Raw genomic sequence first — 15,013 nt, 5'->3', positions numbered from 1 at the left:
GTTTTTGAGGTGGATTATGTGCCTCTTTGGGGATTTACATCTATGTGGGGAAGAAGACCCGAGATGGAAGATGCAGTTGATGTGGTACCTCGTTTTCTTAAGATTCCTGTTCAAATGCTAATCGGTGACCGGGTTGCAAACTATTGTCGTGAGCGTGTCCATTCATCAATCTCTTGGGCAACTCAGCATTTTGAGTTGCTGAAGTATCTGGTTGGCTTGAGGCATCGATGGCGCTGGAAGAAAAAGAATGTGGGAAGGTTTAGGCTTTGGACTGTATTGGGCCTTGAGCTGCATTGTGTTTCTTTGGCAGCTTTCTTTCAATGGCATACAACAGAAGGTGCTAGTGTGCGACAGACTAAGAAAGAAAAAAAAAAAAGAAAAAAAAAGGAAAATGTGAGAAGAGATGTGTGTGCTGTCACGGTTGTGTTGCAAATGGTGGAATTGGGCATTGTGGAAGTCAGACTTGGGCAGTGTGTGTTCACGTGAGCTGGCTTGCTTGGAAAGCTGAATAGTGCGAAGGTGGGGAAGTGCAAACAAATATCAGACAATGGTTTGGGCTTTTGGCCTGCATTTTGACCCTAGGCTGCATTTGTATTTCAATATTCTTTGTATTCACTTGTAATAGGCAGCTTTCTTTCAATTGCACACCTTGTGGGCAAGGTGTTTTAAAGGAGCGGGTAATGTAATGGGTTAAAGTAGATGTAATAGGTACTGTTATAATATAGTTTAGTTAGTTGGGAAGGTTATAATACAGTTTAGTTAGTTGAGAGTTAGTTGAAGTGTTAGTTAGGAGAGGATGTATAAATAGTCTAAATGAGAATGTAATCAGTAGCTTTTGAGATAATTGTTCATTGTGAACTTGGAGGAGGAGTCCTCGAATACTCAAGGAGGTTTAGGTATCCTCGAAATACCTAGTTCAATAGTCAATTCATTCATTCTTTCTATTCTTTCTCTCTTTCCTTTCCATATTGGCATTCATAACAGCTGTTATTAGAACAGAACTGTTACAATAATTCTAATGGAAGTATCTTAAAAAATCCAATTATTGACCCTCGAAATGTAGATAAAGAAGGGGAAAAGGTTTCAAGAAATTCTAGTTCACCTCCAGTTCAGGAGTTTCGGGGTAGTAATCCTGAAAGACCTAGTGCTGTTGTGACTGTTGATGAAAGTACTGAGCCTTGTGTCTTTAGGGAACGGAAAGAACAGAGTGAAAGGCAGACAAGTATCAGGGAAGCTGTGAAAAATGGTAGTAATCCACCACATAGAACGAGTAGTTGTGCAAGCATGTTTTCTACAAATGTTGGACGGCATGTTATGGCTCCTATTCATCATGCTGCATCTGTTTCAGCTTCAAAGCTGGCTTCTGCTATTCCTTCTGTCCCAGCTTCCGCTGAACTAAAATGTGGAGGAGACAAAAATATAGCTGTGAAAGATGTGAATGGTGGGCGGGGTCTATGTTCAACAGACGATGTAAGAATAGTTTCCCAGCCCATTGTGGTTATTAAAAAAAAAAAAAAGTTCCCCTTCAAAAAAAAAAAAAAAAAAAAAAAGTTTCCCAGCCCATTGTGTCCACATCAAGGAACTTGGAGGAAATAAAAGAAACAACTGGACTTAAAGATGTGAATGGTCTCAACCTTGATCAGTCAAGGCATGGTCTATGTTCAACAGACTATTTACGAAAGGTTGCCCAGCCCAGTGTATCCACATCATGGAACTTGGAGGAAATAAAAGAAACAAGTTCTGGACTTGCCTATGGTTTAGTCAAAACCTCCACTAGTAATGAGGCATATTTCCAGCCAGATCTTCACGAGAGGCTTAATAGCATCTATGACAGTGTTCTTATTGTTGATAATCTCACCATAGCAAAAGAGGTTGTCGGGATGCTAACGAATAAGCACAGACATCTTGTCCATTCATGCAGCACTGAGGTATTATTCTAGTAAGGTTGTCTTTATCATACTATTTTTCTAGTTACTTTTTTTGATAAGTGATGTAAAACTTTATTGAAAAAGCGTAAGGCGCCCCTAAGTACACATGTCTTATACACGGGGAGCTCTCACAAGCCCAAAACCCAAAAGAAACAGCAAAACACACAACCCAACCAACCCAAAAGGCCCACAACCCCAAAACCCACAAGACAACAAAGTTCAAAAGCCTCAAACGCTAACAAGCGTGAGCCTTGCCTTCCCATGCCTAGATGATGCTCCATTCACATCATAGGTAATGGAGCATTCCAAATTCAGAAGCTTCCTTCTACTCTTAACCTTCCGAGGGGTATCCTGTATTAAGTCTTCGATCCCCTCATCCCCAGACAAAGCCCAATCTAAAAGGGTGGCAGGGGGGAAATCACCCAAAGGGTGCGGAAACTCTCCATCCTCCTCATCCCAAAAATCTCTAACCTCCCCATCACTAACCACCATTTCTGTTGTGGGGCTCTTGGTGTTTCTTCTGTCTTTTGGGATTTTTTTATTTGGTGTCTTATGCATACTTCATGTATGCTTTGGGGCTCGTTGTGCCTTTTTAATGAAATTTCTTTGATTATCTATAAAAAAAACTAACCACCATCTTCAAAGATGGACCAAATCCATACTTCTGGGTATGAGAATGTGACAAACTAATAACATTGAGAGCTACTGGAGGAGGATAGCCCCAAACCGCAGAAGAACTTGGCTTGAGAAACCCCACTGGAGAAAACCCACATGAGCACTCGATGCCGGGACTTGGGCAACCTTCGGCGCAGTCTGGGTATCAATATTAACAGAGAGAGACTTTGGACCACTCTGGCATCATCAGGGCTCGCCAGAGAAGACCCAACAAGCTAGACTTCAACGAACGAGGTCGTCGAGGCAGGGACCAAGACCTCCACCAAATTGAGCACCGACACACCCTTAGTTTCAAACGCCGAAAAAGCCAAGAAGACCCACCTGGAACCGTGCTTTGGCTGCCTACCAACGACATCACCCTAAGGGTGATACTGCCTGCCTCTCCTATAAGAATGCCCACATCGAAATTCTAAGCCCACATAGACTTGTAAGTATGGTTATAGCACTTCATGGGCTTAGGCGTGTTCTGGGTAGTTTTTGCCACCAAGTTCATAGTGCCAATTGGCGGACTCGACATTAAATGGACATGACCCTTAGAGTAATCTATCATATTTAACCTAATCAAATTAGACCCCTCATAGCGGAATACACCAACCTTGACTGCTGACGACGATGCCTTCGTGGAGACGAGAGGAATCGTGCAACCTTGATCCAACTCAAGACCTGCTAAGGACCTAGGGCCCTCCTTTGTGCCCAGCAAAACAACCCTCTTTGTGATGGGCTTCCGCTTCAGAACCCTGAAATGGCCAGCCCGCACAAAGAATCCTTCCATGCATTTATGACCAGCAGTGGGCCTAATACCGCCCAGTTCTATGTCCCAACCCAAAAACCTTCAACCCTTCATAAGCTCGCACTAGGGCCTCATCAATTTCTCCTTTGATACAAACTAGTTGAGCTATCCACGACTGAAGCATAAGCAGGTCTTTCTTCTTCCTATTCAGGAGAGTCACGTCACCCTCAACGGCGCAAATCAAGGAAGTAGCCGAACCTCGAGGCCTTGGACCTCGATTTCTGGGTGCTTCAACTTGAATCTTGTCCAGCGTAACATCAAGATGCTTCTCCGAGATTGAGCACGTCACTGCCATGGTCCCAGGATGAGTTGCGACCTCCGCGTACGACCTTACCCTCTGCCAAGATTCCCCAATGCAAAGGGAATATCAACCCGCAAACGAACGCTCACGGTAGAGGACCCAACCGAGAAATCAAAGAATAGCTTAACATTGCTAAGCTTGACCTTCAAATAATCTCCAACCCCACCCTTTTCTTACCTCTGGAATCAAAATGAGACCTCTCTAGCCACCCATTGAGTACACCGTCACCTCCATAAACCGGCTGAATCTGTTTGGTCCCCTCTGAACAATGGTCACTGTCAAGCCCTCACTGAAAACTAGCGGGACGCGCCTTCACGTGGCACCCCTAGTGGAGGGAGGGAGATAGAGAGTGAGAAAGAGGAGAGAGAAGCTCTTGGGAAGAGCCACTTGAAAATATATGGTTGTTATGCAATTGAGAAGTACATACTATTGTAGTTCATATCTATGTCTATGTACTTTAACGATGTGGGTTGGTAAGCTATTTGAAAATCTTACCTCTGCACGCTACGTTGTACTTTGTGATAATTTTATATTTACAAGTTGCAAAGATAGATGTGAAACAAGAAACGCCTGTTGATCATGGGGAAATTATATGCTTAAGTATATATTCTGGACCAGAAGCAGATCTCGGAAATGGGAAGTCCATTGTGTGGGTTGATGTTCTTGATGGTGGTGGTAGGGATCTTTTGGATGAATTTGCTCCATTCTTTGAAGACCCATCCATCAAAAAGGTAAGTTTTTTCTTCTTCAATTTCTCTTTTAAATGTCTCTGTGGTCCTCTTGATTTGCAGTACCTTTTTGTAACTATGATTGCTAATTATAAGTATTGAGAAATAGCTTGTGGCAACCACCTTATTACTATTATAATATATCTAGTATGACCGTGTTGGTGCAAATTTTAGAGGTTGGTGCTTGTATGAAATTGCTCCAGTAGGGAAATTTCTGGAAAAGTGGGTCTCGTTGACTTCTGCCAATTGGATAAGGCTTTTTTAAATATATTCAAGTCACCAATTGTATGGCTACTATCCTTGACAACAAACCCCTTGAACCAAGCTCATAGTAATAATTCCCTTAGATGTTGCAATATACTTGTTATAGCATTGCCATTGATTGTATTGAACAATTTTGACTATCCCACTCTTTAACATATTATTTTTACTATGAGAAGCTTGTGGATGGCCCATAAGTTTGAAGCAAACGTGAAAATGACATTTCGCTTGTCCTTTCTGTAGGTTTGGCACAACTATAGCTTTGATAACCATGTTATTGAGAACTATGGGCTTAGGCTTTCCGGTTTTCATGCTGACATAATACATATGGCACAGTTGTGGCATTCATCGAGACAAACTGAGGGGGGGTATTGTCTTGAAGCACTTACCGGCAATGAAAAGGTTATGTGTGGGGCTCAACTTTTTCATGAAGAAAAGTTGTTTGGTAAAGTCTCAATGAAAACCATCTTTGGTAGGAGAAAAATTAAAAAAGATGGATTTGAAGGCAAAATGATGACCATTTCTCCGGTTGAACAGCTACAAAGAGAAGAGCGGAAACCATGGATTTGTTATTCTGTCTTAGATGTGAAAAGCACACTAGAGCTTTATGAGAGCTTGAAATGCCAACTATCGAAGGTGCCATGGCTACTTGATGGAGTGGCAGTTTATGGAAAATCCATGTTTGAGTTCTACAAGGAGTACTGGCAACCGTTTGGTGAGCTTTTGATTAAAATGGAAACCGAGGGAATGCTAGTTGATCGGGCGTATCTCGCTAAGGTGGAGAAGGTAGCCAAAGCAGAGCAAGTGGTTGCTGCTAATAGATTTCGCAACTGGGCGTCTAGGTATTGCCCTGATGCCAAGTACATGAATGTGGGACGTGATGCACAACTACGTCAGCTCTTTTTTGGTGGCATTGCAAACAGGTATACTTTATTTATAATTTATGTAGGTGTATTTGTTTTCATTTTTCTTTATTTTTGGTGGTGGGGAAGTGCAGCTGCCATCGATGAACTCTTACGGCTTTATGAGCATCTTTAAGAACTCCAAGTGATGGGGTGGGTGGGGTTCTGCATGCAAATGGGTTCCCAAGAAAGCTCTGTGCCCTTTAACCATGTGATTTTCTATTACAGAAAGGAACCCAATGAGTTTCTTCCCGAGGAGCGGATTTTCAAAGTTCCTAATGTTGATAAAGTGATTGAAGAGGGCAAGAAGACTCCTAGCAAATTTCGCAATATTAGGCTGCATAGAATCCTTGATACTCCGCTGCCAACTGACATATTCACAGCATCTGGTTGGCCCTCAGTTAGTGGTGATGCTTTGAAGACCCTGGCTGGAAAGGTTTCTGCTGAATATGATTTTATGGATGAGGCTTCCGACCAGCAATTAGATGACAATGTTGAAAATGCTTCTGAAAATGAAGTTTCAGAAAAACAAAAATCAACCAGTGACGTTGACAATTCGGCTTATGGAATGGGGAGGGAGGCTTGTCATGCCATTGCTGATTTATGTGAAGTTTGCTCCATTAACCACTTGATATCCAACTTCATTCTCCCCTTGCAGGTGATTGCTACTAACATGTCTTTCTGCTATGGCCAATCATTGATAAATTTTGTAGCCAGTGTAGTGATTGCCTACTGCATTATGGAAGTAGTCAAGGCTTTAATGATCCAAATTCCTACTGAACTATGGGATTTGTGTGGATGCTATCTTGTTATGATCCTTATAATGTTAAATAATGTTAAAGGGGATTGAGGTGAGAATTGGTTCCATGTTTTAATTATTAGATTCAACGAATGCACATGCACAAATATGAGTTTGTTTATGTCTTTTAAATTCATTTCTTGGAACCTGATGTTTCTATACTCTTTATCTTTAAACTGCTGCATTTGTTTCCCTTTGGAGCTTAGTTATTATGATTTTCTTATTCTTCTTTCCCTTGTAGCTAGCTAAATGTTTTCTCTTGTATACTTCATGTGTACCTAGGGCACCTTACGTTTTAATGATAATTCGATTACTTATCAAAAATTTTTTGTTGGAACCTGATGGTGCTACAACTAGTATGATTGGCGAAGGCCAAAGTTATGCTCCTTTTGAATCCTTTGACAGCCCCAGTTTGAGACATGAGTTATTCTCCCACAGCGTCTGCATTGTGAGGGTGTCTGGGTGTATTTTAACAGATGTGGCTATATCTTTTATTTAACCATATGCAGTTGATCGCAAGGGTGTCTTTCCACTACACGCTGCGAGGGGGTGGTGAGCACCTTGATGTTTTCTTGATATTGATATTTTTTTTGTTCTAAAAGAATCATCCTAATTGAATTATGGGACAAACCCTGATGTGGAGGTTGTAGGTATTGTTTTTGAGTCAAGACAATACTTAAGAGTACCCAATTTCAGATAAACACCCTGCAGTGGCGGTTTCCAAACACCCTATAAGAGGTTACAAAAGAGTGGTTCTGATATTAGAAATTTATAATAAAACAAATTTAGACAGCCAAAGCAAAAGAGAGACAAGATTTAGTGGTTCGGTCTCAGAGGCCTAAGTTCATTAGTAAGAAGTGTCCGATAAGGCTACTATCTTAATTGAATGGCTTGTTTATTATAATTGTGTTCAGGGCTCTATTTATTGGGAAAATATGATAGGTAAGTTGAACTAGGAAAGGTATTCAAATCCTGAATACAGACCGACAACTATGGTAAATACCTAATAAGAAAAAATATTAATATCTTATATATTCTAATAGATGCTATTTAGTTCTCCATCTTTTCCTTTTGTTTATGTGCAGCTTGTGCTCTAGTTTCTTTTATTTACATTTATCATGAATTGCAGAGGTTCCATATGTGCACATTTTGGTTTGACTGAAAGCAATACTGTACTCGTATATGAGGTTTACATCTGGTGTTGGGTAAAGATAAATCCCCAGAATTTACCAGTCAGCACAGACAACTGTTTTAAAGCTAACAATTCTTCCTTCTTTCTTCAGTTTTTTTCGCTTACAATGTGTGAACTAGCTGAAGATGTTGGTTTCTTTCTACCACAGGGAAGTAATAGATCAGGCAGTAATGGGCGTATTCATTGTTCGTTAAATATCAACACAGAAAGTGGGCGCTTATCAACTAGGAGACCAAATTTACAGGTTCTCTTATATTTTGTCAATATTCTTATAATTGATTTACTAATAAAAGGGCTCGTATTTTGACCATAGATGTGTTATACTATGTTTCTTGGAATGTGACAACTAAAATAAAAATACAAATTGGCAAGAGATGAAATTTGTGTAGTCATGGCATTGAATAAATTATAACTATAATGGCAAACCACATATGCTTGCAACTGAGCTCTGATAATTGCTTGAATACTAGATTGCTAAAATCTCATGAGTGTGAACCATCCAAGTTTAAAATCTCCTTTGCATTTAGACAAAACAATAAAACAGAAAGATATCTTGTAACTTCATATTTTGAAAATGTTTAGAGACTTGTTTTTCCTGAGCAAATTTAATAGACTTACAAGTACAATGTTGTTACTTTATGTGAATCAGAATCTACCTGCCTTAGAGAAGGACCGGTTTAAGATCCGTCAGGCATTCATAGCCGCACCTGGGAATTCACTTATTGTTGCAGATTATGGGCAAGTAAGTGGTTGTGTTACCTACCTACCTAAAGCGGTTGAACTGAATTGCTTGTGTTGATTGAGTTGTGTATTCATATTACAGCTGGAACTTCGGATTCTTGCGCATCTTGCGAGTTGTAAGAGCATGCTGGATGCCTTTAGAGCTGGTGGAGATTTCCATTCTAGGACTGCAATGAACATGTACCCACACATTTGTGAAGCAATTGACAAAAAGCAAGTGCTTCTTGAGTGGCATCCTCAACCCGGTGAAGAGAAACCCCCAGTTCCACTATTAAAGGTAAGCTGTAAAGTTCCATGGTAACAGATGAATCATTTCTCCTATTCACAGTTCTGAAATGAAACATTTACCACCAGAGAGGAAGTGATATATGCTTGATGCCTCCCTCTCTTTGTTTAAAGCATGTAATAGCAGATATAGACATAACATCGAAACAGCAAATCAGTTTAGTGTGAGAAGGAAGTAGGGAGAGAGAGTTCTTTTTCATATCTCTCCTTCCTTTTTTCATTTCTCTCCCTCCTAGGCGCTCTCTGTTTATACTTCCCGTGTATATGGGTTGCGCCCCTTTACGCTCTTTTATATCATCATTACTTATCAAAAAAAAAAAGTGGACAGGGACGTTGAAGTGTACTTGAACTGCAACACATGGTTGAGTGGTGTGGCTGAAGGCTGACATATAAATTGAAGGACAAGTGAGTTGCTGGTGTTTGTTTTGTTAAGCCTCAAAGAATTTGGAGGTGGGGCCTACCTACAGCATATGATGAAGGCAAGGCTCATGATGATAAGGCTGACATATAAATTGAAGGACAAGTGAGTTGCTGGTGTTTGTTTTGTTACGTCTCAAAGAATTTGGAGGTGGGCCCTACCTACAGCATATGACGAAGGCAAGGCTCATGATGATTGGAGGTTGTCACAAGGAATTTAGGGTTGAAGGGGTTTTAATTTAAGGCTTAAGGCGTTGGTTTATCATCAAAAAAGGAAAAAAAAAATTAAATCATCAGTTTAAGAGTTGTAGGTTCATTAGTGCACAATGGTAGAACTGGAAATTCTTAAACTCATTCAGACTTTTTTTTTCTTTTTTATAACTCATGAGTTCTTAAACTCATGCGGACTATATATCTGGGGTATTTGCATAAATTGGTTTGGTCTTGAGTTTAGTAGTTTCTAAGATTGCTAGGAGTGTGTTCTTAGGCTAGCGTAGCTGGTTGTTATTGAGAAATTTTAATAATGTTAAAAATTAGGGCTGTAAATGAGCCAAGCTCGGGCAAGTAGTGCTTGTGCAAGCTCGGCTCGTTTACACTCATTACGAGCTTGTCTGATGGGGTGGGATATGTGAAGAGTTCAAATTTTTCACCTTGTTAGTTGGTCCAATGTTTGTTGTCCAATCTCTGAGGGAGGGTTGGGGTTTGAAACTTGAGGATGTTCAATCATGCACTTCTAGGGAAATGGTTGTGGTGTTATGTGTATGAGAAAGAGGTATGGTAGAGAGTTGTTGTGGATTCCAAATTTGGTATTTCTTGGAGTGGGTGGTGTTTTATTGATCCCTTGGGCCATATGGGGTTGGGCTATGGAAGAATATTATGAGGGGTTAGAGGGTGTTTTCTAGTTGTATCAGATTTGAGCTGGAAGATGGCTCCAATATTAAATTCTGGCATGATGTGTGATGTGGGGAGAAGGCCCTTTTGGAAGCTGTCCTGGATTTATATAGCATTGCTTGTGTGGAGAATGCTTTTGTTGCAGTTCTTTGGAGCTTTCTAGTGGCTCCTTTCAGTGGAACGTAAACTTTATTAGAGCAGCTCACGATTGGGAGATAGATGTCTTGGCTTCGTTTTTCATTTGTTCTACTCCTTTAGAGTGAGAAGGGAAGGTGAAGACAAGGTTTGATGGGCCCCTTTAAACAAAGGGGTGTTCGATGTTAGCTCGTATTAAAGCATCCTTGTCTGTAATGATGGCATTCATTTTTCTTGGAAGAGTATTTGGCGGACAAAGGTTCCTTTGAGAGTGACTTTTTTTTGCTTGATTGGCAGTTCTAGGGAAGATTCTTACTATGGACAATCTTAGGAAGCGACATATCATTATAGACTCAACAAATGTGACATCAGCGCTAGTGAAGTAGCGTCGAAGAACAAGACTATAGCAACAATATTCCTTTTGTGTTGTGGAATAACCAAAAAAGACACATTTAGTAGCACGATGATCAAGCTTATTAAACCTAGGACCTAAATTATGAACAAAACAGACACAACCAAAAACCTTCAGAAGCAATGAGCATACTCATGGATAAGAACTGCACATACTCATCTCTCAATATGGAAATCAAATCAGAATCCAAAGCTGGACCCCAACCTACAGGTCGTCCAGATGTGGCTGGCGAATCCTCCTAAGAAAAAACTTGATTGACAGAGCCAGATTGTTTGCCATGTAAATCTCAACAATAATCCATAGAATGATTACTATGGCCACAATGAGTGCATTTGTGAGGTTCACGACTCCCAGTCTGGCCACCACCTCAAGAACCACGGCCACCTCTACCTCCATGTCCCCCTCGGGAACTACCAGTACTGCCACAAGCGGCAATAAAAGCTGTACGATCTCCATCATGTTTAGAACTCAACTAAGAACCGGTATCATAAAAAATTGCGCCCTAAATCCGAGAAAAGACTTTCGGAAGAGATGGGAGATCTGAACCACCCAAAATCTGCACACAAACAGACTCATACTTGGATTTTAATCTGAGAAGAAATCGAACCACATCCACATCTTGATGTTGCTTTCCATAGTCTTCAAGTCAGGTTAGGTCAGTGGAGAGCGGCCAATACTTGTTCTTCTCCTTACAAATGACCACAACTTGATTGTAGTATCCGTTTGCAGTTTGTGCACCTTGCTCAAGCTCAAAGTATTGTTTACAGATCTCAGAAATTCGGATGATATTCTTGGTACCAGAGTACATATGATTGTGATGATCCTAAATATCCTTGGCAGTAGGAAGATAAATACACGAGGATCCAATGTGAGGCTCAATACTATTCAACATAAGAGAGATTTTGATTATCTTCTTATTCCCAAAGGCTAGTGACATTTTCGTCCTTAGGCTTATCTGAGGTTAAGTGATTAAACAATACATTTCCTTTGAGAAATACTTCAACCGACTGTGCCTAATGAACATCATTCTTTCCATTTAGCTTCACAGTAGTCATAAGAGCATTAACGAGAGAAGTCGAAGGAACAATATCTGATTTAGTGGCCATAATGTTGATCAAACTTGCCTATCAATGCAACAACAATAAAGAAGCCAACAATGCAACAAACAATCACCCTCAACATAAGAGAGATTTTGATTATCTTCTTATTCCCAAAGGCTAGTGACATTTTCGTCCTTAGGCTTATCTGAGGTTAAGTGATTAAACAATCCATTTCCTTTGAGAAATACTTCAACCAACCGTGCCTAATAAACATAATTCTTTCCATTCAACTTCACAGTAGTCATAAGAGCATTAACGAGAGAAGTCGAAGGAACAATATCTGATTTAGTCGTCATAATGTTGATCAAACTCACCTACCAATGCAACAACAACAACAATAAAGGAGCCAACAATGCAACAAACAATCACCCTCAACATCCAAACAAAAATAATGAGAAACCCCCCATAAGAATGTTGGAAGAGGCCAAAAACAGCTCAAACGGAAGCAAATCAGCCCAAAAATTGTAGAGAGAGAGGAACCTGTTGAAATATTATTGAACTGCCCAAAAAGCAATGCAAACAGGCCTGAACCAGCAAATAAACCAGGAAACCTAACTGAACTGGCCAATAAACAGGGAGAACTGGTCTGAACCAGATTGGACCGATCGAAAACACTAAGTATTAATATGAACTGGCTGCAGAACACTAAAAACCAGACGGAACCGGATCTAAACAGGAAAGGGTCTGAAAACTTTTTAACCACGATAATGATACCCTTATCCCTGATAAGGAATAGACACTACCAGAACCCAAACAGGGACCCTTCTCTCCATCAACACGCCAGAAACTTGCCTGAGAGAGGCAGACCTCGCTGGCGATAACAACTATGGTAGCCACAGACTCAACCTTCGGCCACAAAGCAACGACGTCAAGTCAACCAGCCACCAAAGCAAACTCTCCGACCGATGACCATTACAACTCTTCAGCCACCGTATAATTCACCATCCACCTCAGAATACGCTGACACATCCATAACCCTGATTAATTGCTTCTATTTAGGGTAGAACTCATACCACAACAGCCACGAGACCGGTTCTGTTGTTTACAACATAGCCACCAATGACAACAATGCTAACGGCCGGGATGACAATGACATCACACCACTGAAGACGGATGTCGGTGCCATCTACCCCCAACCATGGGCATGAAGCCCAACGTTCATTCCTCAGTCAGTAAAGAGAGCATAAAGAAATAAATAAAGAAACCAAAGGAAGAAGGGGCAGAGAGGAGCGGAAGCAGGTAGGGGGGTGTGGTATGTCAAACCCTAGGTTTTGATACCATGTTGTTAGGGTGTGCATAGGAAGAAAATAGGGAAAGAGGAGGCTATATGTTTGACGTAACCTCCCCCCTCATAATATATATATATATATATATATTGTAACATTCACAAAGCCCAAAATACCTCTGTAAAATATTAACCCTAAGAAGCTCTTCTATCACTGCTAAAGAACATGAAATTTGTGAAACCAGATCTTAGCAAAAACATTATCATCTGTTCTAGTAATGGTCAGAAAAATATTTATTCTTCCAACCTCAATTTCTTTTTCTTTTTTACTTTTAAATGGTTTCAGGATGTCTTTGCTTCTGAAAGAAGGAAAGCTACAATGCTCAACTTTTCCATCGCATATGGGAAAAATCCAATGGGGCTTGCCCGGGATTGGAAGGTACGTTGAGTAGGAAGCTACAATTATGAGGTACTTGCATTCGTAATGATTTTATTGCCTAGGCATGATGCTTTTCATCTTCTTTCTAAGGTTTCTGTTGAGGAAGCAAAGGAAACAGTTGATCTGTGGTACAGTGATAGAAAAGAGGTGCTGACCTGGCAAAAAAAGTGTAAACAAGAGGCCCTTGATAAACGGTTTGTGTGCACATTGCTAGGACGTGCCTGCCAGTTCCCTTCGAAGGCCAATTTTGCCGCCTATCAAAAAGGCCACATTGTGGGAGCTGCTATTAACACCTCAGTGCAGGTTCTTCCCTTCTTTCTTACTCAAAGTTTCATGCTCACGCTCTCTCCATTAGCAGTTTAATAAGCTCCCCTCCCCATCCTGTAGTCCACAAAAGAAAAGAGACGAGGAAAAAGATTTTGGCTAATCCTTTATAGTACCTATATACCGTATCTTCATTTAGAACTCAGACAATACCAACACAAACTCCTGATCTGGAAATTATATATATATTTGAGACCTATTCTTTTAGCAGATGCTTGTCAATATATTTCACACTCAACTTTTCATTGTTTAACTATTGACCACGTTGCTTAAAAACATCAGTATATATATATATATATATATATATATATATATTTGAGACCTATGCTTTTAGCAGATGCTTGTCAATATATTTCATTGTTTAACAATTCAGAAATAACATAACATGAACTCTTGTCCTCAACAGGTGAAAATGCAAACCGCCTTCTAACTATGTACCGCATTGCTTAAAAACAGCAGTTTAGAACTCTTTCCTCCCCCCCCCTCCCCGGACACACGCACACCTCAAAATCTTGATTGGCCACTCCACAGTGATTTCTAATTTAGGTGATTGCAACAGGGTAGCACCGCTGATGTTGCCATGTGTGCCATGTTAGAAATATCAAAAAATGTATGGTTGAAGGAGCTTGGGTGGAAGCTACTTTTACAGGTTAATATCATGCCTTGGATCTTTACCTCCAGTGTTTTCTCCCTGTTTTGCTTCCTAGAAGAATTCATTACAATTTATTGTGCTCTCCATCTGAGCTTAATGTCCATATTGAGGATGTCCAAAGTTAGCTTCTGACTTATATTGCATATGCCCCCACCTCTTAATTTTACCATATTTGATATTCCATGAAACCTTACTACAACTATGTGTTGCTGAAAACTTGATGGATATCACACTGGAAAACAGGTTCGTGATGAAGCAATCTTGGAAGGACCAACAGAGACAGCTGAAGTTGCAAAGGCCATAGTTGTTGAATGTATGTCTAAACCTTTCAATGGCAAGAACATCCTTCAAGTTGACCTATCAGTTGATGCCAAGTGTGCTCTAAACTGGTATTCTGGCAAGTAGCCTATCGCAACGATGATGGTGGATTTTGGTTCAAAGCTCTGTAGTGAGGTACTTTTGCCCATCGAGGATGGAGTTCTGTGCTAGCAACATGAGCATTATCTTTGCCGATGATACATTTGCAACCAACCTGGAAATCAGGCCTCATCATATTGGGCAGATGTAAGATTTTTTGCCATCTTTGATGTTGCAGTGTTCCTGGTACGACCGGGGGTGAGGGTGTAAGGAGGCTGCACAAGTGAAAAGTGTTCTCATTCCCTGTACATAGGAATTCTTAACAATTTTTAGTCAGTCAGTTTCCTTGCAACTGTCTGGGTGTTGGCGGATTCAATGTTTCTGCACAGAAATCAAAGCCCCCATTTTCCAAGCAGTTTTTGTTTGAATTGCTCTATATGGCCCTATGTTCTCCTCCCC

General features: G+C 40.5%; 1 protein-coding gene across 1 annotated transcript; it reads left to right on the top strand.

Annotated features, from left to right (window-relative positions):
* Positions 1–4,158: 4,158 nt before the first annotated feature.
* LOC132174551 (DNA polymerase I A, chloroplastic/mitochondrial-like) lies at positions 4,159–14,969 on the top strand (the record flags this gene model as incomplete). The annotated part of the gene is made up of 10 exons (XM_059586188.1): positions 4,159–4,425; positions 4,927–5,606; positions 5,814–6,243; positions 7,725–7,820; positions 8,226–8,318; positions 8,400–8,594; positions 13,129–13,221; positions 13,312–13,524; positions 14,105–14,194; positions 14,441–14,969. Coding segments are annotated over 10 exons (2,319 nt in total), but the record flags the coding sequence as incomplete, so codon positions are not given.
* Between the last annotated feature and the right edge of the window lie 44 nt (positions 14,970–15,013).

The sequence above is a fragment of the Corylus avellana genome, chromosome ca3, assembly GCF_901000735.1.
Source record: "Corylus avellana chromosome ca3, CavTom2PMs-1.0".
Taxonomy (NCBI): Eukaryota; Viridiplantae; Streptophyta; class Magnoliopsida; order Fagales; family Betulaceae; genus Corylus; species Corylus avellana.
Note: the sequence above shows the minus strand (reverse complement) of the source record. Positions and strands in the feature narration are given on the sequence as shown.